At 47.9% G+C, this 22,052-nt stretch overlaps 8 protein-coding genes across 9 annotated transcripts; 3 read left to right on the top strand and 5 right to left on the bottom strand.

Moving 5' to 3' along the window:
* On the top strand, positions 1–1,706 carry SPPG_06149 (ubiquitin-specific protease OTU1; the record flags this gene model as incomplete). The annotated part of the gene is made up of 11 exons (XM_016754354.1): positions 1–84; positions 143–269; positions 336–580; positions 666–706; positions 771–817; positions 880–1,029; positions 1,097–1,141; positions 1,213–1,252; positions 1,314–1,449; positions 1,512–1,568; positions 1,632–1,706. Exons 1-11 carry the CDS (start codon positions 82–84, stop codon positions 1,704–1,706), a joined length of 966 nt encoding a protein of 321 aa, XP_016606485.1. The 5' UTR covers positions 1–81.
* A 269-nt stretch (positions 1,707–1,975) lies between these two features.
* Positions 1,976–3,070, bottom strand: SPPG_06148. Of its 2 annotated transcripts, XM_016754353.1 has the most exons (5): positions 2,975–3,070; positions 2,897–2,910; positions 2,655–2,844; positions 2,505–2,591; positions 1,976–2,439 (listed from the first exon to the last, which is right to left on the bottom strand). In XM_016754353.1, the coding sequence occupies exons 1-5, from the start codon at positions 3,054–3,056 to the stop codon at positions 2,174–2,176; spliced, it is 639 nt and encodes a 212-aa protein (XP_016606484.1). In that variant the 5' UTR covers positions 3,057–3,070; the 3' UTR covers positions 1,976–2,173. The 2 variants fall into 2 exon arrangements, with proteins under 2 accessions (XP_016606484.1, XP_016606483.1); XM_016754352.1 differs by having other exon boundaries at positions 2,655–2,910.
* A 169-nt stretch (positions 3,071–3,239) lies between these two features.
* On the bottom strand, positions 3,240–4,949 carry SPPG_06147 (uncharacterized protein; the record flags this gene model as incomplete). Its single annotated transcript, XM_016754351.1, has 2 exons — positions 3,240–3,765; positions 3,825–4,949. 2 exons carry the CDS (start codon positions 4,947–4,949, stop codon positions 3,367–3,369), a joined length of 1,524 nt encoding a protein of 507 aa, XP_016606482.1. The 3' UTR covers positions 3,240–3,366.
* Positions 4,950–6,019: 1,070 nt separating this feature from the next.
* Positions 6,020–7,096, bottom strand: SPPG_06146 (uncharacterized protein; the record flags this gene model as incomplete). The annotated part of the gene is made up of 2 exons (XM_016754350.1): positions 6,020–6,658; positions 6,722–7,096. 2 exons carry the CDS (start codon positions 7,094–7,096, stop codon positions 6,302–6,304), a joined length of 732 nt encoding a protein of 243 aa, XP_016606481.1. The 3' UTR covers positions 6,020–6,301.
* Positions 7,097–7,261: 165 nt separating this feature from the next.
* SPPG_06145 (uncharacterized protein) lies at positions 7,262–8,209 on the top strand (the record flags this gene model as incomplete). Its single annotated transcript, XM_016754349.1, has 4 exons — positions 7,262–7,416; positions 7,485–7,683; positions 7,746–7,809; positions 7,875–8,209. 4 exons carry the CDS (start codon positions 7,262–7,264, stop codon positions 8,207–8,209), a joined length of 753 nt encoding a protein of 250 aa, XP_016606480.1.
* A 641-nt stretch (positions 8,210–8,850) lies between these two features.
* SPPG_06144 (uncharacterized protein) lies at positions 8,851–9,639 on the top strand (the record flags this gene model as incomplete). The annotated part of the gene is made up of 4 exons (XM_016754348.1): positions 8,851–8,902; positions 8,994–9,175; positions 9,243–9,394; positions 9,462–9,639. 4 exons carry the CDS (start codon positions 8,851–8,853, stop codon positions 9,637–9,639), a joined length of 564 nt encoding a protein of 187 aa, XP_016606479.1.
* A 354-nt stretch (positions 9,640–9,993) lies between these two features.
* Positions 9,994–18,354, bottom strand: SPPG_06143 (uncharacterized protein). The gene is made up of 17 exons (XM_016754347.1): positions 18,078–18,354; positions 17,492–18,004; positions 17,041–17,431; positions 15,945–16,957; positions 15,862–15,875; positions 15,713–15,792; positions 15,255–15,650; positions 15,144–15,196; positions 14,994–15,083; positions 14,879–14,941; positions 14,681–14,823; positions 14,574–14,623; positions 14,314–14,513; positions 14,108–14,255; positions 14,013–14,033; positions 13,866–13,952; positions 9,994–13,799 (listed from the first exon to the last, which is right to left on the bottom strand). Exons 1-17 carry the CDS (start codon positions 18,195–18,197, stop codon positions 10,246–10,248), a joined length of 6,936 nt encoding a protein of 2,311 aa, XP_016606478.1. The 5' UTR covers positions 18,198–18,354; the 3' UTR covers positions 9,994–10,245.
* A 331-nt stretch (positions 18,355–18,685) lies between these two features.
* Positions 18,686–22,019, bottom strand: SPPG_09348 (uncharacterized protein; the record flags this gene model as incomplete). The annotated part of the gene is made up of 5 exons (XM_016757507.1): positions 18,686–19,321; positions 19,383–20,446; positions 20,564–21,394; positions 21,453–21,582; positions 21,672–22,019. The coding sequence occupies 5 exons, from the start codon at positions 22,017–22,019 to the stop codon at positions 18,686–18,688; spliced, it is 3,009 nt and encodes a 1,002-aa protein (XP_016606477.1).
* Positions 22,020–22,052: the final 33 nt, after the last annotated feature.

Below are 22,052 nucleotides of genomic sequence, written 5' to 3'. Positions count from 1 at the left end.
CTGCAGGGTGACAGTCCGTTTTTGGACAAATTACGTGAGGATACTTGGTTTTCGCGAGTTGCGTGAATAGTTCATCACATCATGGTAAATCGTTGAGGTTCAGATTCACAGCTATATATCCTCACAACAATTGATATTGCAGCGTCTCAGGTGCCGGACTCCCAAGGGTCAGCAAGTGGTCGGAGGTGCTTTGGGATCTCAGTCAACCCTCCTTGAACTGAAACGTGAGATTGAGAAGGTCAGTGGCATCCCAGCTGCAGTTCAACAGCGTAAGTTGTGGTGCTACTGCTGGAAAAGGGGAATGCCAGCTAAAGCAGGGTGTTTTCTGTCGATAGTACGCTTTGGCTTCCCTCCCAGACCACTCCCCTTCACCACACCTGATAGTGCCACCCTCGAGTCTTGTGAAATTCGGGATGGAGAGCAGTTAACGGTGGAGCAGGCTGCTGTCTCAGAGCAGCCAGTTGCTGGTGTGACAAGTGACCGGAAAACTGGCAGCGATGCGGGCACTGGTACCCCAGGGCTGCGCACGTTGCCCAACGGAGAGGGAGTACCTCTCGAAGATGGCTTTTTGGTCGTTCGAGTGAGTTCGGAGAGCTTTATGATTTTTCCACGTCCAGATCATTCTTGCGAAAAATGTGACGAAATCTCGCGAATTCTTGTTGCAGGAGATGAAGGACGATAACAGTTGCCTGTTCAGATCGATAGGGTGAGTATTTCCTCACACTATTCGAATCTTCGAAGACCAGAACTGACGATCTTACTGGATCCAGATATGTTTTAGAGCGATCTCCAGAAGCCGCAAACAAACTCCGAAAAAGTATATTTTTTGAGATGTCCACATGCGTCTGCTGGGGCAAACCTCTCAATTTTCATTATCAGTCGTAGCTGATACAATAGTCAACGACCCCATAAACTACAACGAAGCCATACTTGGGCGTAATCCACTAGCATATCGAGAATGGATTTTGCAACCCAATAGTTGGGGCGGGGCCATCGAACTGGCGATATTTTCTGATCACTTCCAAGTAGGTGAGCTGTCTCCGCATCTGATGTTCCCATTTGAGCAAACTGATCGACACCCCACCGTAAACTCTAGAAATAGACTCAATCGATGTAGCAACGCTCCGTATAGATCGATTTGGTATGTAGAAGTGCTACGATATGATGTCCGCCTCAACTTAATCTATACGTGGAACGGATGAACATCAATAGGTGAAGGAAAATACACTCGTCGTGTCCTTATATTATTCAGGTGGGTCTCCTTATGTATAGATGCACGGAGCTATAGTCTGACTTGACGGACGTCGATGAAGTGGCATCCACTACGATGCAGTCGCGCTTTCACCTGGAAAAGACGTCTCTGAAGATTTTGACCAGACCGCATTTGAAGGTGGCAATGTAGAAAAAATATTGACAGCTGGAGTTGAATTGGCGCGTATTTGGAATGAGGTAATCAAGCGCTGGACACTGGTGTATAATTCAATATTCTCAAGGACAAGCGTCCATTCCAGAAACGCAAGTTCACGGATCTGGCCAACTTCACCTTAAAATGCGGAATATGCAAAAAGGTGAGGGTTGGTACACAGACAAACCTCTTCAAGGTCTGCGGATATTCATTAGTCATGCAACAGGGTTTGAAGGGTCAAAAGGAAGCCCAAGCGCATGCTCTGGAAACCGGTCATGCTAGCTTTACCGAGTATAGCTGAAATGGACACATGGACCTGCCCGAAATCGTTGACCTGTATAATATACCTCGTGGTTCCATAAAATTTCCTGCCCTCTGTATCTATATAACTGTACCCAAAAAAAAATCACTTGGACGACATATGTAACTGTCAGGATAGAAGACACAATACATTCAGATCCGATTGCTTTGGGTAGAAGTGTTTTGAGATCAACGCCGGAATAGAGGTCCTATAATGATTGACCGGGCGAAACAGAACGTCAATCCAGAATTTTAAGGTTTCAAGTGCATGTCCGGCCTCTCAATAACAACGTTGCCCCTCTATTGAATAGTGTTAGAAGTACATTTGTACAGAGAGAGACAGAATGCTTCTAATAGTGTACTTGTCCTTGCGACTAGTATGTGGGCAACACTTCTACAAACCCCGACTAAGGACCACCAATAATCGTCGCGCACCGTTAAATGGTAAGGAGAGAGAGACTACCTAAACTACTTGTGAGTACCAGGTACTATACTATTGCTGGAATTTGCCCTAGGTGCCTTTATGGCTCGGGTGTGAGATGAAAGCCCAGACAAATCTTGCATCGAAAATGGTCTCTTAAAGGGGGCACGATGATTCAGCTGCAACGGTTGCTTTGCGTGAGAGAACACTTTGACAAGGGCTGCTCTTATATGGGCGAAGGAAAGTCGCTTCCAGTCACCTGGACCCTGCTTCTCTTCGGACAGTTTTGGTCCTTCAAGTACATTATTTAGTTCTAAAGTGTTTAGAGTGTCCAGGTAAGCTTTCACAATCATAGTGTTTACGCAATATAGGTGTTACCTGATATAAGATTGTACTTCCACAATAAGTGCATAAATACGGAAAACTGATGCATCATCGTTCTCTCCACGTCGCTAACAGCAGGGTCTGCACAGAGCAGTTTATGCGTAAAATCCTGAGTAGCTCGCCAAAAAGATTGATAAAACTTACCCAAACTACTGAAATCTCTTATTGTTCTGATCTCCACATTGTCTCGATTCTCCACCGCAACGTCGATTGTTTTGAATTTGCGAGACGCTTGGACAGAGGGAAATAAGTGGTTCGCCGCAACCATGGCGAGTTCGGAGGCCAGCAAATACTTGTTTTTCACGAATGCACACTTGTCACAGCTGTGTAAAACCTGAGCGTGACTAGTTAGGCTTTTTGTTCGGGCTGAAATCTCTCTTCTTTACCATGACTTCCACGACTGGATACCATGCTGGCAATTAGCAAAGAAATATGCAGTAGTCTACAAACGCCGGCGTGCCTACCGCCTTTATTCTGGAAAGCCCTCGTCCCAGCAAACTTGGATGCAGAAAATAAGGTGAGAGGAAGAGAAGGACGAGAAGTCATGGTAAAATATGAGAATTGGTAAGATAATGATATCCGCTAATCGAAAACTATTCAATGCTTCCGATGCCCGCTTACGAAATCAAGTGGCTTGCTGCTTACGAGGCGCGATCACAACCTGTCTAGCTTCAGGCCTTACGCTGGCCATGAACAAAAACAACCGTATGGCCAACAGCAGCGAAATTCTTCGGATTCAAACGAGCCCAAATAATATTAAAGTTCTCTCTCACCATAGACAAGTCTCATGTCAAATATCAACGTCACGGAATCCAATAGCACCATCCGAAAATTCTATTTTAGTGGTATAGACGTATCACCAGCCTGCCCATTGATAACGTTTCTCATAAGAGATCATCAGTAGAGCCAATATCAAGGGCGCCGCCAGTAGGTTGTTACAGCTGTTTGTTGATACACACATATGCAAAAGCTGACTGATGCGATATGGATCTCGCAATTCTTTCGCGGTCTGAATGATTTTACCGCCACGAGCAGAGGGATCAGCATTGTGCTGTAAGAGAATCGACACAACTTCAGTGTGTCCTTGCCCAATTGCATGTGAGAGTGCATACTCGGCACCAGCATGAACATCTGCTTTCCCAGTGTCCAAAAGTATCTGCACAGTTTCGTGGTGCCCTTTTGCTGCTGCGAGCCGTAAAGCTACATTATTTTGAGCGTCTACTTGGGCACCTGCCTTGATGAGAGCCTTCACAATCTATAATTGATTTACAGTGAGACATCAACTCGACAATAAATATGAAGTGTGCAACGTACGTCAGCTCTTCCAGCAATTGCTGCTTCCCGCAGAGGACTCCCCTGTCTCTTACTGTTTCTTCCGCATAAATTTACGCAGGCACCTCGCTCGATAAGAGATTGAACCACATCAAATTGTCCATATCTGGCAGCAATCCGCAATGCTGCGTCCAGATCACCATGGCGGTTGCCGCGAGCTCGCAGTAGATCCTCCGTAATCTCAACATGTCCAAAGCGTACGGCTATTTTAAGAATCTCTAGTGTAGCTTTGAGCCCGTAGCCCAGCAATTCTGAAACAACGACTCTATGGCCAGCCTCTACTGCTTCTCGAAGAGCCGTACGATCATTCGGATTCGATCCTGTAGCGACTAGCTCCCTGATTATTCTCAGATGCCCAAGCGAGGCAGCAAGCTGAAGGATGGTGTGGTCGTCTTCCCACGGCGTCCTGCTCCTCATGTGCAATTGATCTAGGTGTGTTTCTGCGCCAGCCATTATTAAAATGCGGACAACGTTCACATGACCTTGGGCGACGGCTGCTCGCAGTGCCTCCTCGGCCGCTTTTCTCATTAACGGTTGAAACTTGAGGATCTCTTCTACCACCGAAACATTCCCATTGGCAGCAGCCACAACGAGTGGGTCGAATTCTCGGGACACTTGTGACATGCAGCGGATTCGCATCTGATGAGTCAGGGTGATCGGAACTGGGACGTCTGTTGTAACCACAGGATGTGCGGCCTGCATCAGAAAACGGACGAGTTTAAGGTCACCTCTCGCTGCGGCAGCTCTGAGGGCACCAAACCCGTTGTCGACAAATCCGCGACGAACCAAAATCTGCACGGCTTCGGTCACCCAGTCACGATGAGTGTCGGCATGGTGTGTCCTCATAGGGTCGCAGTAGTTCACTCTCAAAATCTTTCCAAACCCCTCATCTTCCGGCACTACTTTGCCGAACCCTGGCCATGAGGTTCGTACCGCCTGGGACAGCGCTTTCTTCGGATTGCGGCAGAGGTATGCTAGTTTAAGCTTAAATAAATCTAATGTGCTGACCACCTCCCACAGGATTCGACAGCATCTTCTGCTTCGTGCTGCGACATCTGGAGAGCTTTGCAAGGCAATGAGACGAATAATCTCTACGGGAAGCTCCATAAGTCTCTGTGGAGAAAGGATAGACGGGGTACTATCTCTTATGGGTTTTAAAAGCACTATTTCTGGCGCCAACGATATGCTAGTAGTGGTTAAAAGCAGAAATAATTCTGATCAGTAGCTTTTTTTAGTAGCTCGCAATAATGATAAATTTAAGAGTGCCATTTTCGGTGAAAGTCAGCCCAAACTTCCCCACATACACTGCGGTAAGTCACAGAGCGCTTCCCAGTAAGCTAGCCCTGATACAGGAAATGGGGGAAGTAAAACCCCGAGTGAGTTTCCCGCACCACTATGTGGAAGGCAAACGCGCCCTTGCCAGTTCCGTACGTATTGTACTTGAACCGGGGAGCACTTACGAGTGCGTAATCATTGGAAAGCTAGTGACGAGGATGGGATGAAATAGGTTCTCTCCAGTATGAAAAGCCACATACAAGGCAAGGTATTATACTGTCTTTGTTGGCGGTGGTGGGATCTTCATGTTTCAATGCCAGAGCCAGGAAAGATGGGATCAACCGATCTTTAATTGAGAAAACAATGGCGGAAGGCCGATGGACGCTCTAAGCTTGTAGATGGCCTGTACACCATAGGACCGCAGAGCACAGGAGGACAAACTGAGCAAGCGTCGAAAATCGTGCAAAACTATAAATCTCGGCTGGATGATCCTGCATGGGACATGTGGTTTGCCTATATATATTGGAATTTAATTATGTAAATGATATTTTTTCAGCCCCATCGGACCCTTGACAAAATGCAAATTGCCTGAGTTCAAATGCATGCGCCCCGAGTCCTGCTTCAGGAAGCAATTCCCGCTTTTCCACAAGAAGCTGTTGACGTCCATGAATCAGAGTTCCCGGGACACCACAGCTGACGGAGTACTCAGTGGACAGTGCTGATTTTTGTACAAGACTGCCTATTCACAGTAGAGTCTTGATTATTCTGATACACCCACAAGTGGCTGTTTGACTTTTTGCTTCTCAGCTGCCTTTCCAATGTCTATGTCTTGCGTGCCGTTTCCTGTGCACACTGGGATCTTCTACCTATCTGCTTTGCCGGAATGCATGGGATGAAGTATAACGAGATCTCATAATGATGTCCCTTTATTGCTTCTATCAATAAAGAAATCTTCATAAACACGGCACGGCATACCCAATCGGTGAAGAATAGTGTGCACCCCCACCAGCTGATACTATGACTTTTAACCTGACGACGCTGGACCCGTTGTTAGTCCATTGAGGTCGGCTTGTCCCTCTTTTTTGGTTGATCACCAAGCAGTCGCCGCGCTAGGGATGGGGAGGATATCGTCACCTCAAAATTAGATATCAGAATACCAGCAATTGGGTATCATGGAAGGAGGGTCAGGTTAAGATACCTGAACCTTCCTCATTCTGTTGCTGCATTTGAGTGGCGCATTCTTGGAGCATCTCCATTAGAATGGTCAGAGCATCTTGAGTGGCCGAAGCGGCAGTGTCGCCACTGCTATGGGCACTCGCCAAGCGTCGATGAATATACTTCTCTTGAAGGTCAACGAGCACAGCAGATTTGTTCAATTCAATTTCAAATTGGGAGTCAAGATTGGAAGCATGTGTATGTGCCTTCGGTGCCGGGCGAGTAGGTGCTATTGGAAACGCCGGTAGAGGTACAGCAGGAGTCTCGAAAGGAACTAAATCTGTGCGGAACGAGACAAGAGCTTCTTCAGGTGCCGCTGGAGAATCCTAGCAGCGGCGACAATTCAACTACTGTAAGTTCCCTTGGACCAAAAAATATCGTCAACATACGGTGCTTTCCCAGCCCAGTACATCGTCGCCAGCTTCCACGTTTTCCATTTCAACAATGTCGCTATCATCGTCATCATCATCGCTCTCTAAGACTGCGCGACCTCCGGGAATATGCTTTTTGGTGTTCCGCTCCAGCTTTGTTGTACGACCAACAGAAGCCGAATTGACGAGTGGGTTTCGGTTACTTGTCATGGCGTCCCTTACACGGGAGACACAGGCGTCAACCAAAGAATCGTACGGTTCATAGCTTCCTGCCGTAGTATTTCTGATTACGGTACTCTTCTGCATTGCGGAGAACGTGGCCAATTGTTTGGTGATGGTGTTGGGGAACTCCAACCTTGACAGGACTGCGTCGTCGGCAGATGCGGGCAGCATCGCTTACGTACTGATTCGCACCGGATTGAGTGCATGAAATGCATATGCCAGTGAGACCCAACGCTTTGACCACCTCACAACCATCCAGCCGATCGCATCAACCAGATATTCGGGCTTCCGTATACAGTCCAAAGATGTAAGAGACGAATCCAAATCTTACACCTCATGGAGCATACGGTTAACATATGGTATTTTGTGTTGTACTGGACATACAGGAAATCGCCCACAAACCGAACAGTGTCCAAACCAGCCAGTGACTCTCGATCTCGATCACGGTCTCGCTCGCGAGGCCGCTCGAGGTCGAGGTCATCCCGGTCAAGGTAATGGAAGAGCTAAGGTTGCGCGTTAATGGTGTCCGTCCCCCATCGTATAACGGTGTTCTCCCCAGGTCGTCATCGTATTCGTCCCGCTCCGGTTCTCGATCAAGTTCCCGGTCCTCTCGCAGCTATTCCTCGTATTCCTCTCGATACTCTTCATCTCGCTCACGATCTCGCAGCCGATCACGTTCACGCAGAAGAGGAAGCTCGCCACCGGCGCTTGTTCGAGTCATCGTTGGCGGGCTGACGAGGAACGTGAATAAAGAACATGTAAGCGAACCTCAGATCCGGTAATTCCTTTCATGCTTTTTTAACTCGTGTCAAATACGAAGGTGCATGAGATATTTTCATCCTACGGAAAAATTGACCGAGTAGAGCTCCCACTCGATGAAAAGAGTATGCTATAACAGTCACTTTCCTGTCTACGTCTGCTTGTCATGTAAACAATTGCAACTATTTAGGTGGTGTCCACCGAGGCCGGGCTTACGTTTATTATCACAAGCAGGCTGATGCGAAAGAGGCCTTAGATTATCTAAACGGGGCCCCAATAGATGGTTGTCAAATCACATGTGTGATTAGCACACCTATGACAACGAATAAGGATCGCTACAGGAAAGACAACATTGTCCAAAGGAGAAGATCTTCCCCACCACCTGTCCGCTCAAGCTCGGGTCGGGACGGACCACGCAGACCGGTAAGACGGTCACCTGTATATAGGCGCAGTGGTAGTCGAAGACCGTCACCTCGAAGAAGTAGGGCAGAACCGGCTACCCGATCAGATGTAGCAAGAAGATAAGTTTTAGATAAATCCTAGGCTTACTCTGAGGCCATTGAGCTATTGGTCAATAAAACATAGTGTATGGGAACATACAAATGTCAGTACCTGTAGCCTTCCGCCAATTCATTTAATTACATATAACGAAGATAAACAATGAAAACAGATACCACTATACTACTATAATGACAGGTGCGCGTTTGTGTGGAATTGCCTCATGCTTGTTACCCAGCCTAACTCCGGTTTACTATATATCCCGCAATTAACCAAAAGTTTTGGAACAGGGCTGCCGAGGATTTCTCTCAAGATACTGGATCCTAATATACCTGGTTGACCAATCATTATGCTGTGTAATTAGGCTCAGTACTAGTTAGCCTATCGTCGCTAGCGCAGGTGGTCAATCCAAGCTGGTGTAGTGTGTGTGATATCTGTTATTGCCGTTACAAGGTGTCGATTACCATGCTATGAAAAATGTGGGGCTTGGTTTGGCGTTTGTGGCGTTTGTGGCATTGGTTACGTACACTTGTCTTGTTGCGTGAAGCTTCACTAGCACATACGTGTCACTACTTCCTCTGACCACTGACTTGTCCTTTCAGCCCGATCCTTTGCAAGTAACGTACTTTGGAAACTTCTTATAAACACTTGTCGAGCGCTAGAGAGAAATGGCTACCGTTCCGATGGATATTAGCGAAGACAAACTCACCATGTCGCTTGGTACGTTTTGACGGGGCCGAAACACGATGACCCCCCGCGGTGCGAAGCGGATCAAAAAGGGTGCTCATATCGCTGCCTGACCTACTCTCAGATGACATTATCAAAACTACAAAAAAGGCCGGAAAGAACGCACCTAAGAGGGGTCGGGGAGGTCACTCTGCGGGAAATGCCGCTGAGAAGCTAGCCAAGAAGAAAGATGCTCTGGCAGCTAGTGCCAAGAAGCAGGGCACGAACTCTCGGAGAGCGGCCGTTAACCAGAGGCGAGGCATACGGGTGAGTTACAGTTCCGTTGTTCGCTGCTTTCTTTGAGGAATCCTCCAGCTCACAATTTGTGGTTAAGACTGGCGTCTCTACCCAACCTCAAGCTCCAAAGCCCAAATTCTCTACACCACAATTCGTCAGCAAAGCCATTCCTCCTGCAAATGTCACGATCAGCATCGTGAACGACAATGTGAAAGCCCCCTCAAATGGCACCAGAAGAAGGGCCTCAAAGTGTGTAGGCTCCTTGTTGTCGGGCCGGATTCCCACGCAACTCCCAACTGACTATCCCCATTGCCAGAAACGGCACTCCCGATTATCACGCATCCGAAGTTCCCCAACGTAACACGACGCCTGTCAGCCGTCCAAGGATCGCGGCAAAGAATATTCCCAGCGGGCCATTGTCCTCGCGTTTTGCTCAGATGCAAAGACAGCGTACCAACGCGTCCGCGCCAGTATCGGGCATTCGGAAGTTCTAAACGCTGCATTTGTCGCGACGACGGCGCTTTGAGAAGCGCTGAGGTGTATGGCATGTCAGATGGTGGGCACATGCCGATGCTATGGTGTAGTAATAGGATGTGAGGCATCAGTACAGTGCATAAAACAAAATGCCGCGCCGTATTGTTCAATAAGCAGGCCAGGGCCATGACAGCGTTGGTTGCAAAAATACAATATCTGAGAAAGGGGTTTTACTTTACGGATAATTCATTGTTGATCATAGACCGCTGACATGACCCCTGAACGGTATTCTTGAATTCTAATTGGTACGGCAGGGGAACTATCGCCGTGTATGAATATTGTAGCAAAATTCAGTCCATCATGCTATATATTATCCAGTAGCAGCCATGCAGTGGTTTCTTTCGTACCAAAGTGTTGTCGTAGTCTCGTATTCGGTAGCTCACCTCCCTCAACTGAAGGCGTGTTCCTACTTTGTAGCGCGTCCTGATTGAAGCCATTAAGCGATAACAACGAATTACAATCATCCCCATCTGCCTACAATTGTCTATGTACCCAAAATATATTTACACATCCCATTCTCTATGCTAACCCTCCATCATGTGCAAAACCCGATGCATACTCATTCTTTAATAGCCGCTATAAGAAGGCCCGCTACTGCTATTGGAGGTGTTGGGGTTGTTCTTGCTACTGCCCACTCCATCTCCGTCAGTCAAATCAATGATCGTTCCTGTCGACACAATTTGTTGTGTAACCGCCTGCGTACCCACATTACCCTGCTGGATGATTCGAGATTGCTGTTGACCCTGCACACCGGAAGAAAACGTAACTGGAAATGGCGAGGAGCCCACAGGCAGAGATCCTGGTATTTGATGCGAATACGTAAAGTACTGAGCTTGTGGCCATGGATTTTGCAGTGCAGCTAAATGCTGCTCCTGCCTAATGAACGCATCCATACTGTGGGATGACCCACCAGAGCCTGCCCCAGCTTGACCAGCACTTGACGAACCTGCGTTTTGCGCACTTGACGGCCAGGTTTGAATGTTCCCTTGCGGGTACGAGAAAGGTCGAGGATCTACCACCGATGACCGGCTGAGAGTGAGAGCTCCAGTGCCAATCGCGGATGGGTTTTCATTTTTATTCGACGTCCGCGTCCTTTGCTTCTCATAATATGACGCCAGCAGATCCAAGTCAGTGACCTGTTTTATGGAAAGGTGATTTACATGACCCTCCCGAACAAATTCTCGCAGCTTTCGACGGTGTTCCGTCGGATTTTGTTGAAGTAGTGGGCAGTTCTTGTCTTCCGTTCGGTGATTTGAAGCACCGCAAAACAAGCACTTTTGTACGGGATATTCCATTACGGGGTACCCGGTTGCCGGCCTCTGACCGTAGGTCATGAAAGCGTTGGGGGCCATATTTGTTGCTATGATTCCTGGCACAATCTGTGTCCAATTGGAAGGAACTGTTGAAAACTGCTGCTGTGGTAGCGACCCAACAGATGGCACAGAATACTGCCCTACGCTAGAAAACATCGACGTCATGCCATTTGATTTCTGAGGGCCACTCATCAAAGGAATCGTTGATTGGACAGGTTGAAGTCCCCCGAATGACGCCGCCGGTGCTGGAGGGGTATAATTCCAGGTACCTGGGATTGTCGACCCTACAGTTGATGAAGAAGGCAACAGTGCTAAGTTTGCACGTCGTATGGACTCGTCACTACTCGTTGACGACTGTTGCACGTGTGATGACTGCACGTTGGACGTAACGTTTACCGGAGTTGTGTGGCTCAACGATGATGTTCCAGTGGCTTGGAGAGCAGGAGAGGCTGTAACGACTGGGAATTGTGGCAATATCGTACTGGGCCATCCCGTCAAAGTCCGAGGAGTCCCGTTCGGTGGAGGTACTGTGGATGGCATCAAAGATGTAAATTGCTGCACCGAGCTCCTCGGAAGGTTATTCAGCGTAGAGACACTGGCCGGCGTCGCCTGCCCATGAGGGCTGGGTAATGTCTCGATGCTCGCTGTTGGTTGTGGCGTTGGTACCATGCTAGTTACTGCCTTCGTGGTCATCACCTCCGGTGATTTGCGCAGGGGTAGATCTGGTATAGGACCTGGGGCTTCGTAACCGAGCTTTTTGAAAAATAAGGCTATGAGCTTCAACTTTACAGCAATCCCCTCGGTGACTTCCTCAGAGAGATCAAACTGCAGTGCCACAGTCATTTGTTTAAAGACGGTACGGAGATACCCTTCGTTGTTTCGCATTGGACATTTCTCGATAGGGTGAAACTCGTATAGGCAGAGCCAGCAAGTTGGTGCGATGCCTGGAGTGGTATAAAGGTTTACCATAGTACGAGCACTTTTCTCCGCCTCGGGCGAGATTTCCTCCGGTAGTTTCTTTGCTGGTACTGTAGTTGTCGGAGGCTGTGTTGACATGGAATGCGCTGCGTGTAGGGAAAACACTTCAGCAGATGCATGTGGTTCTGCTGAAGTATGGGTTGAGGCAGTTGGCACCGAAGTTTGCTGCCCCGGTACGGAAGGGACCTTAGAGATGTGTACGACCGTCGGCTGTGGCACGCCTAAAGGAACCGACGTCTGCACTATAGGGCCTGACGTCCCATTATTGCTATGAACAGCTTGCGAATCCGCCTGCGAGTCGCGTAGAGACGGCGGTTGTGCCGGCTGTGATGAAAGCCCTTGAGTGGAATTTTCAGGTGGAGCTACGGGCTGTGCAAACTGCCGATTAGGAATATTGGAGCGGTCTGGTGGACCTTCGGCAGATGTACTGGGTGTCCACGTTGGGGGCTTCGAATAGTCACCCTGAGAGCGTTGCGGTTGCGGTGGTACTGGTGGTCTTTGAGCGAAGTTGCTGGGTATTTGCATTTGTGGAAAACCGGCCCCGTATCCACTTTGAGAAAATTGAGGACGCACCGACTGTCCTTGAGAAACGTTACCGGACGTTGGTAGAACGCTTTTTCCATACCCGGTGTGCATATGCGCCGGCTGCTCGTGAATGATCTTACCAGGCGGTTGCGCGGAACTTGTCCCGTAGCCGCTCTGCGAATGCGACGGTCTTTGCATCAAGTTACTAGGTCCCTGCATTTGTGGAGAATACGCCGCATTTCCCGGTCGAGGGGGGCCCCATCCCTGAATGAAGTTACTGGGTACTGGTCGAAAACCTGACCCATAGCCGCTTTGCGGTGCAATCGGACGCGCGGGGTATCCTTGGGGGAAGTTAGGCGGCAGGTGTGCTGGCACTGGTCCAAAGCTGCTGGGAGGCAAATGGGGGCGCATCAGTGGCGATGGTCGTGGCCAACTGTACTGGACACCATCCGAGTTTTGGACAGGCATGGCCTGGAAGTTGGCTCCATAGGTAGTCTGCTGAGGAGGGATCGTTGCTGACGTTCCCACAGGAAATCCTTTCATAGGCAATGTTGCCATCATTTTTGAATGCTTTGGGGCCCGCGCTGCCTTGGTCGGCTTTGTAGCCGTGCCCAGAGGTGCACCAGGTACCGAAATAATGGCTTCTTCCTCCACGCCATCGGAGTCATCTATATCTTCTTCTTCGACTGCGGGAGGGTGGAATTCCGGATCCTCATGGGTTGTCTCCGGCTCTTGATCTTCTTCCGGTTCCAGCCCATCGCTTGGCAGGTCCTCATACAATTTGCTTCGCTTAGTTGTTTTATCCTCAAAATAGGTGACCTGTTTTCGTTTACGCCTTGACCGGCCGTGCTCATCAACTTCCGGGTCAATCGTACCACCGGCAGCAGCCTCCTTGAGGAGATTATTCCAAAATTCATCATCATCTTGACCCTCGTCGGGTAGCTCTGCTATGTCCTCCAACTCTTCATCAGTATGCTTTTCAACATTCCACACCTTTGCAAAGGCAAATGCGCCTGTTTTCGCAGGTTCAGCCGGATCATGGGCCGCAGCAGCTTCTGCGGCGCGCTGGGCGGAGAGATTGAGAAGATCTTCAACCGCTTTATCGTCATATTTAATTTGACGAGCCTCGGTCGCCGGGTTTACGCCATCACCCTGTTCATTGCCCTTCTCCTCTTCGAAAAGTGCCTTTGCTCCGAACTTGACAATAGAAGAATACTCTTCCTTTGTTACTTCCGTCCTGCTCATTGAGCTGATGATCAGATGATCCAGTACTAGTTTTTTCTTGGCCACCTGTATGATTTTTTCTTAAAAACAAAGCGGAAATCAGCTCTCCGCTCAAACCCGACGTATTCGCGGACATCGCAATCTACCTTCCACCGAATTGCTTGTAAAGAATCGATACACTACAAGAGGCTTCGTCTGTCCTATGCGGTGTGCTCGTGCCATCGCTTGAATATCTGCACAGAGCGTCCGTTACTATAATTGTCTCTCATAGCCGGAATCAGAATATATATTACCTCTCTGTGGGTTCCAATCCGCTAGATGCCAAGAGACAACAGAATGAATAATGGCTTTAGATTTGCCCACGCAACTTCCAAGGGCTCCAACGTACCATCGTAGATAATGATCGTATCAGCCGCAGTCAAATTAATTCCTTCCCCACCCGTCCGCGTAGTCAGCAAAAAAACAAAGTAGTCTGAATCCGGCGCATTAAACTGATCAATCATCGGCTGCCGCAGCTCATTCTTCAATTCACCGTCCTGAAATTAATCTTAATATATATCCTCTCATTCCGGTGATAGAAGTCCTAATGCCCACCATGCGAAGGAACTTGTATCCTTCCGTGACCATATAGTCCTCCATGATATTCAAGCTCAACTTGAATTGTGAAAAAATAAGGACGCGGTGACCTCTAGCTTTCAGCTTTGGAAGCATTTTATGCAGGAGAGCCAACTTTGCGCCGGATTCAATCAGCCTTTTATGAGCTTCTTCTTCAGTCAAATCCTTTGGTTCAACGTCTGTGGGTTACAACGTCAGATTTTCGATCGTAGTAGACTACTGTGAATTTTCGCACATACCGGGAAGAATATATGGGTGATTGCAAATCTTTCGTAGCTCCATCAGAATACTTGTCAAGATGAGCATGATGTCCCACGCCTCCAAAGCATACAAGGATGCGACTCACTTTTGCAGTGGACTGACGCGGGCATCATCCTTTCCACTAATAACCACTCCGATAGATTTTAAAATGTCGGAATTTTTGGCTAAGATAGCTCTATATAACTCCTTTTGTATCGATGTCATTGACACCGGGACTAATGTTTCTACCTGTGAGCAAAATACCGTAAGAACATAAAATTAACTAAGACGATTTCAAGCGTACCTTTGGCGGCAATTTTAAGTTTACGTCACTTTTTGTTCGTCGAAGAAAATATGGCTGGAGAAGCTAGATAGATGTTCAGCATCCAGCAAATAACCGAGGCAACTCCCCAACAAACCTCATGCAATTCTTTCATAGATTCATCATTGAGCTCATCCGTTTCATATTTTTCCTCCCACTCCTTGGGCGAAGAGAACTTTACAGGATCCTGCACAAAATGCTTAACGACTACGGAATCACGAGATTGATTTCAAAGAAGATCACGTACGAGGAAGCATAACAAGTTAAACAGCTCTCGAACATTGTTCTGGAGTGGCGTGCCTAGTACTCAGAAGGTTAGCAAAGTTCGCAAATCTCATCAGATAGACAAACTACAAACCAGTCATAATGATCCGATGCCGAACCTTCAAATTCTTTTTAAAGGAGGTGAAAGATTTGGCGGAATCATCTTTCAATCGATGTCCCTCATCGCAGACCAGGACCTCAAAGTCAATATTTCGAAAGTATGCAGAATCACGCGACAAAGTTTCGTAATTAGCCAAGAGGACATGGAAGCGAACGTTTTTGTCCTGCTTTCGGTTCTCATCTTCTGGTCCGTGAATTTCGTGTTCGCGGATTACTTTGCGGGCTTCCTGGCTTCCGCTATAGGTAGTCACCACAAGATTTGGTGCCCATCGCTGTAACTCTTGTTGCCAGTGGCCAAGCGTAGAAGACGGAACGGCAATGAGAAATGGCCATCTGTAGTAATCGTGGTGAAGACACGCTAGAAGGGACACTGTACCGTAACATTGGGATTTGAGCCAGCGTGATGCAACATGTCCAATATATGGAACATACCTATCTGAACTGTTTTGCCTAGACCCATATCGTCGGCTAAAATACATGGCGTCTCCTTGTGCCATTTATACAGAAGCCAGCTGGAAATTGCATCATGAACGGTGAGGGCCTATGCAACTGTAGTATAAGAGAAGCAACCCAAAACATACTTGAGGCCTTCCAACTACAAAAGCAAGAATGAAGTCAGCAACCGTGCTGCGGTAAAGCAAGTAGCGACTCAATTCAAAATAACCTGATAAGGCTTCAGCTGACCATAACCAATAAAGTCTGGCTGCTCATCATATTCCTCGAAAGCTTTTTTGCGAGTGGGAACGCTCTTCCAATCACCTATCTCATCTCTCTTCAAATATCGCTCATACTCTCGAACAATGTCAGGATACAGTGGGTCGTCATCGGGTGGTAGTTGCTCCCAGTAGCACTTGTCGTGGGGTAATCCCTTCCATTTAATATAAACCTCTTTCAAATTGTCCAAATCTTCTGTACCATGCAGCTTGTGGTAAGTTGCATCCAAAATCTTCTCTACTATTAGTACATCAAGGGGCAAGGCATCATCGACCTCCATTGGCCAGACAGGTGCCTGCCCTTCAGCCTTCGCCTCCTCGTTGTCTGCTTCCACCATCTTAATGAAATTCTTATATTTCGCTTGTTCATATTTTAACTGTGATAGCCACCGCTCAGACACCCAAGTACAGTGTCGATATGACCATGATGCAAACTTGACATAAAACTCCCGAGCCGGGGGGGACACTTCTGCTTCTTCCCCGTCCTGTGGCTCTGGAGGAAGTTCCCGGTAGGTGAGAATACTCTCCACCTTGTCATCCCACACAATGCAATCCACACATTTCCATTCCTTTTCAAACCACTGCCGAGATCCTACACCACTTTTGATAAAGGTTCTCCCAGTATCGTCCACATCGTCCAAATATAGTTGCATGATGCACTCGATATGTGCTGTCAATCCACATCGAAAGCACCGAAACAAAGGTCGAACAACCCCTTCAATTGGTGGATCTTCATCTTCGAGACTCTCCGGAGGTATTGGATGTGGGGGCTGCTTGCACACAAGGCAAATGGGATCTTCCTTGATACAGTGACTACACTGAAGTAGACCATTTGGCAGCATCTTTCGTTTGGCTGTTCCACATGGCTGATGCCACACTACGGCACATGATGCACAACTGATCAATGGTCCAAGATCTCCCTCCAGATCATTATGCTCATCACGCCGCTTCGACTCGGTGCGTCCTATACGACGGATATAGCTCAGAGTCTTCATACCATCTATAGCAGGCCATTGAGAGTCACTCACCGCATTTATCGCGACTAACCATATGTGGTACAAACGATCGCAATGGAATTGTCGGGTCTCTTGCGGCAGTCTTGTGACTGTCGTGACGATCGACGGAGGTCGGACTCGCCATTCTCCTTCGCACTACTTTCGGTATCATCGTACTCATCCGAAGATTGATCCTCTTCGACAGCGTCAGCGCCCTTACTTTGACTTATCGCATGTGCAGCAGCAGCAGCAGACAATCTCTTTGACCTTTTCAGAAGTCCTACTTCCTCGTCATTAGATTCTCCATCAGTATCTGACTCGTCATCGTCCGTTTCTCCACCCCTTTTGATAGGCGTCCCTCGACCTTTGGTCATTGGCTCTTCAAGAGATGCATCATACGCCTCAATCGCACCTATGTAGGCAGCCATGTTGAAACGCGTTTCCTAGAGCAAAGCAATTGAGTTGAGCCTCAAAATACATATCAAGATTTCAGGATAACGTACCCATGTTTTGTGCCCATTATTCCACTGAATGCAGTATTCCACCTTGCCACCGGAGCTGGTTCGCTTGCGTAATACCTTCTCAACAGCAAGAGCGGAGGCCGCTTCGCCACCAGTGTTATCTCCTTCCGCCACATCTATTGACCTCGGCTCTTCCGTTTCGGCGTCGTTCGTAGATGGCACTTTGCTAGATGACACGGTATTCGACTGCTTTTGCACAGATTCCTCCTCCACATCCATCGAATCTGCTAAATCCTCATGTATTGCTGTCTCCTGAAATACAGCCGATGCATGTCCCGATTCTGTATCCGCCACCGTGTCCGCAGAAGTGGCGGCAGTAGACTGATCTTGCACAGGATCACCGTCGACGTTCATCTTATCGTCCATGTCCGCCTCTGCTGCTACATCCCGCGGTACAGCTGCCGCAGGTCCCAATTCCATATTCAACGTCGGCTCTTCGATCACGAGCAAATCCGAGGCTGACTCTTGCGACACTGCTGGCACTTGAGATGTTCCCTAACGGTAAACACATTCATGCATGAGATCTACATCACTCAATACCCAAACTCGACTCCCTGCAATGCCATACCTCATGCATTATCCGCATAGCGGCAGCATTCTGAAGCTTTTTCTCCGCATCCCCAGCAACATCTCGGTAAGCTGTAGGGACAAGGATCTCGTCTTCATCCCTATTCACCAGAGTGTTCATCCTAGTTGCACCTTGGAAGGGACTAGGTATGAGCGTCTCGCGCAAGGTGAATGGGCGTGGATAGTCCGCTCAGAATGGTGTGAATGCTAACAACAGCTACTCGCTTTCAAGCGCTCAGTCCCGCACATTGCAGATAAAAAGTTTCTTGTGCATGAAGCTTCCACATCGTCCAGTATGTCACGTGAGTATGCCCATCATGTCTGAATTATCGACGAGGACCGACAGCTAGCGCAAGGGAAAGCACCATCATATCTTGAACAATTCATGACAGTCAACTATAGATCATGATATTTGTGACACAATTAACTATTTGAAAAAGCAAATCTAAAACGAATTATGGAACAATGGAGAACAATGGGTAAAACCTATCTACACGAGACACAAGAACGTTGTCGCAGAGCGAAAAAAAAAAAACAAGAATTAAAAAGAAAAACTCATGTACGGTATAGTTACTGAAAATCCCACCACCTGGACTTTGCTTTGTCTTTCTATCCAGCCCACCCAACTCGACCTTCAAAATACTTCTCCAGCGTCGCTTTCAACACCTTCATTCCCACTGGTTTAGTCAAAAACGTGTCCACTCCAACCTCAAACGCCGCTCCCCGGTCCTCATGAGAGCTCAATCCAGTTAATGCAATAATAACCGATCGGGCAAAGTTCTGGTCGTTTTCCAGTTGACGAATATTTCGCGTAGCCTCGTTTCCATCCATATTCGGCATCATAATGTCCATCAAAACAAAGTCAAACGGGTTGGGTTTGGGAGTGGAAGGGCCCTCGGGGGTTGGGTAGCCCGTTGAATTTGCCTTGCACGCCTCAGCGAAAACGCTAACGGCTTGCTTGCCATCGTGAGCTATGGTGCACTCTATTCCCATTTTATGCAGGAATTGCGATATGAGCATTCGGTTTATTGCATTATCTTCGGCAACGAGGCAGCGCAGAGGTACTGGATGAGCCGTATCGGTGGACAGTTGCCCTTCTTGGTCCCTTCCAGCGACTGGCATAATGCTTCGTATATCAACGTCTGCTGCCTCTTCTTCCGTGGTTGTAGTCGGAATCAGAGATTCCATAGAATATCTCAGCTTCAGAGGTGAATATGTGATGATGCTCATGCGAGGTTTACGTGTCTATAATATTTCCATCAGATATGAGCTCGAACATCTGGAACCACACGACCAAAGACCTTACCTGTGATTTTAAGATCTTTCCAATTGCCTGTAGGAGCTTAATTGGACCCACAGGCTTCGTTATGATTGCCACCCTAGTGTTGGGATTGAGTAATCGCGAGCGAATCGACCGTGCAGCTTCTGGATGTTCCGCGATGCTCGTCACATATAGAACAGGTGTAATCTCGGTAGGTCCGCCCAACTCTTCCTTGCTCAGCAATCTATCCAACGTGCGTGACGGTTCGTCCACGATATAGACCTTTTGGGTCTCGTTTGCCGTTAGATGATCGCCTCGATCGTTATTAACCCCCCACAGAGAAAGAGTTTTAGAGATGATGTTTGCCAATCTCAGATGCCCTACATCCACTCTGCAGAGCTTATTCTGCATCTCTTCAACGGCGCTCGATACAATACTCGCACCCTCCGACTGAATCGGGTCTCGCACAGTAGCGGTAACATCAAAATAAAACCGTGTCCCACGTCCGAATTCGCTTGCCACAGACAACGTCCCACCAATGCTTTCCACCATGAACCGCGTGAGCAGTAATCCTAATCCAGCACCTTGTTTTAACGGATTTTCTTGACTGAACGGTTTGAACAGTTTTGGCAAAAATGCGGGACTGATTCCGCAGCCAGTATCTGAGACTTCAAACCGTAATGGAACTTCGGATGCATTCGAAATTGCTGAATCAAGGAGCGACACTTTCACCTCCACGTAGCCCTTTTCGGTAAATTTCAATGCATTTCCAACTAGGTTCATTAAAATCTGTCGCACAGAGTTCGGATCCGTTTGCAGAAACTGCAAACGGGGCGGTAGGTTGATGTCCAGTAATAACTCTACATTTGGGTTTACCGTAGCTGTGACAGCATCCATAACCTCTTGCAACAGGGAATATAGATCAACATCTTCAACGTGCGATGCCTTTCGTCCTTCAGTTCGCTTGGCGACGTCTAATACGTTATTAACGATCCCGAGTAGGGATTTGCCGCAGGATTCGATCGTGGACACGAATGCTTCTTGGGAGCCGTTTAAAGGGGTTGAACTGAGCAGTTCAGATACGCCAAGGAGGCCGTGAAGTGGAGTTCCTGTATTCAAAATAATACGACACATAAACAATTATGACACTATAACGTTGATCAACTGAGTAACACGTACGAAGTTCATGACTGATAGAACTCAGAAGTTCATGACTGAGATAGAACTCAGAAGTTCATGACTGATAGAACTCAAGAAGGCTAATTTTGCCCTCGTCGCAGCCTCCGCTTTCACTTTCAACAATAATGCAGTAATGTTCACTGCAAAGGTATTCAGAAAGTGCATCTGGGAGGCACCGAACAGTCTGCGCCGATCCTTGGAAAACGCCGCCAATATTCCATTATGTTCCGAGTCTCCTCCTCGTCGCAAAGGGACGGCGATACTGCTCACAACATCCAAACCGTTCATAAAGCTAGGTACAGCAGCCGGAATTTCAGGCGGAAATTGGAATTCCGTTCCTGATATAGACATGGATGTCGCTGTTACCAGATCATACGTCCCAGAGCAATTCATGCTAGCGACTTTATTCAGCAACGATGGTTCGTTCGAGCCAACGACTCTTCGATCAGTGCTCGTCAGCGGGCCATATCCACCAAGATGGTTCTCTATTTCTTCAGGCTCGAGGATACACACATATTCCACATCCAAGCTCCTTGCAATCAAAGAACAGGCCAATTGATAGGCATCTTGCAAATTCGGCTCGTGGCCAACTAGGGAAGCTTGTGCGTACTCTGCCAAAGCCTCCTCTCGCCTATCCCTTTCCTCCACCTCTTTTTTATATACCCAGACGTCAAGCTGAGACATGACCAGATTGGCAAACCTTTGAAGTTCTTCCATCTCTTGGTCACTGAATGCATCCCGAGATGTTGAGTCAATGACGCAAAGCGATCCGATATTAAAACCATCTGCTGTTATTAGGTGAGCGCTGGCGTAAAATCGGACAAAAGGGGCATTCAGGACATTTGGGTTTTGTTGAAACCGCCAATCCTTGTGCGTATCTACGGCGTAGGATGAGAAATCGTATTGCATCAAAATGCCCGTCATTTGACGGCTTACCTAGGATGACCATTCCTTCTTTGCCATGTCGCAGCACAGAGTGTGAACAAATGGAGATGCTTCTGTCGCTTGTACAGAAATCGGTGTTCTCTAATCTGAACATTGCCTCATCTTCAAGGACAAATGACAACTGGAAAGAATCGTTGCACAACGAAAGAGCATTAAACAAAATTCAAAGTCTATCATCAGGATCTCGCAAGTTACCACTTTGCTACTTACAATGGCATGCTCCGCCGCAAAATGCTTCCTGGTCAACTCTACTACGCTGTCAACTCCTTCTGGCTTCTCGTTCAACAGCCATCGATACTTGTACAATGCCTTTCTTCTCAAACTCTCGATTTCTGGTGGTGGAGTTGGTGCTGGGAGGAAGGCGGTTTCGAAAGGAGGGGCATTGCGCGGCTTTTTTGGCACTTTGGTGGGGGGAAATAATCCCCGAGCGTACTGTTGCAGAAAGGTTTCCCATGATACCGTGTTACTAGAAGCGGATATGCTGGAGGAGTGGGAGCTTGTCGAGTTGGCAGTAAGCACATTCACATTTTCTGCCAGATCAGCGAGGGTGACCGACATGGCTGTCGACGTGGTGCAGACGTCGGGCCTGGC

The sequence above is a fragment of the Spizellomyces punctatus genome (assembly GCF_000182565.1).
Source record: "Spizellomyces punctatus DAOM BR117 chromosome Unknown supercont1.11, whole genome shotgun sequence".
Taxonomy (NCBI): domain Eukaryota; kingdom Fungi; phylum Chytridiomycota; class Chytridiomycetes; order Spizellomycetales; family Spizellomycetaceae; genus Spizellomyces; species Spizellomyces punctatus.
Note: the sequence above shows the minus strand (reverse complement) of the source record. Positions and strands in the feature narration are given on the sequence as shown.

Excerpts from the sequence above, each read along its gene's own strand:
- SPPG_06148 (XM_016754353.1), bottom strand. The coding sequence starts at position 3,056 with ATGACTTCTCGTCCTTCTCTTCCTCTCACCTTATTTTCTGCATCCAAG. Across the intron at positions 2,592-2,654 it reads AAGAGATTTCAGTAGTTTGG|ACCCTGCTGTTAGCGACGTG; the intron begins GTAAGTTTTATC and ends TGCTCTGTGCAG. Across the intron at positions 2,440-2,504 it reads GAAGTACAATCTTATATCAG|AACTAAATAATGTACTTGAA; the intron begins GTAACACCTATA and ends TAAACACTTTAG.
- SPPG_06143 (XM_016754347.1), bottom strand. The coding sequence starts at position 18,197 with ATGAACACTCTGGTGAATAGGGATGAAGACGAGATCCTTGTCCCTACA. Across the intron at positions 14,824-14,878 it reads ACTTAAAATTGCCGCCAAAG|GTAGAAACATTAGTCCCGGT; the intron begins GTACGCTTGAAA and ends TTTTGCTCACAG. Across the intron at positions 13,800-13,865 it reads TACAAGCAATTCGGTGGAAG|AAAAAATCATACAGGTGGCC; the intron begins GTAGATTGCGAT and ends TTTGTTTTTAAG.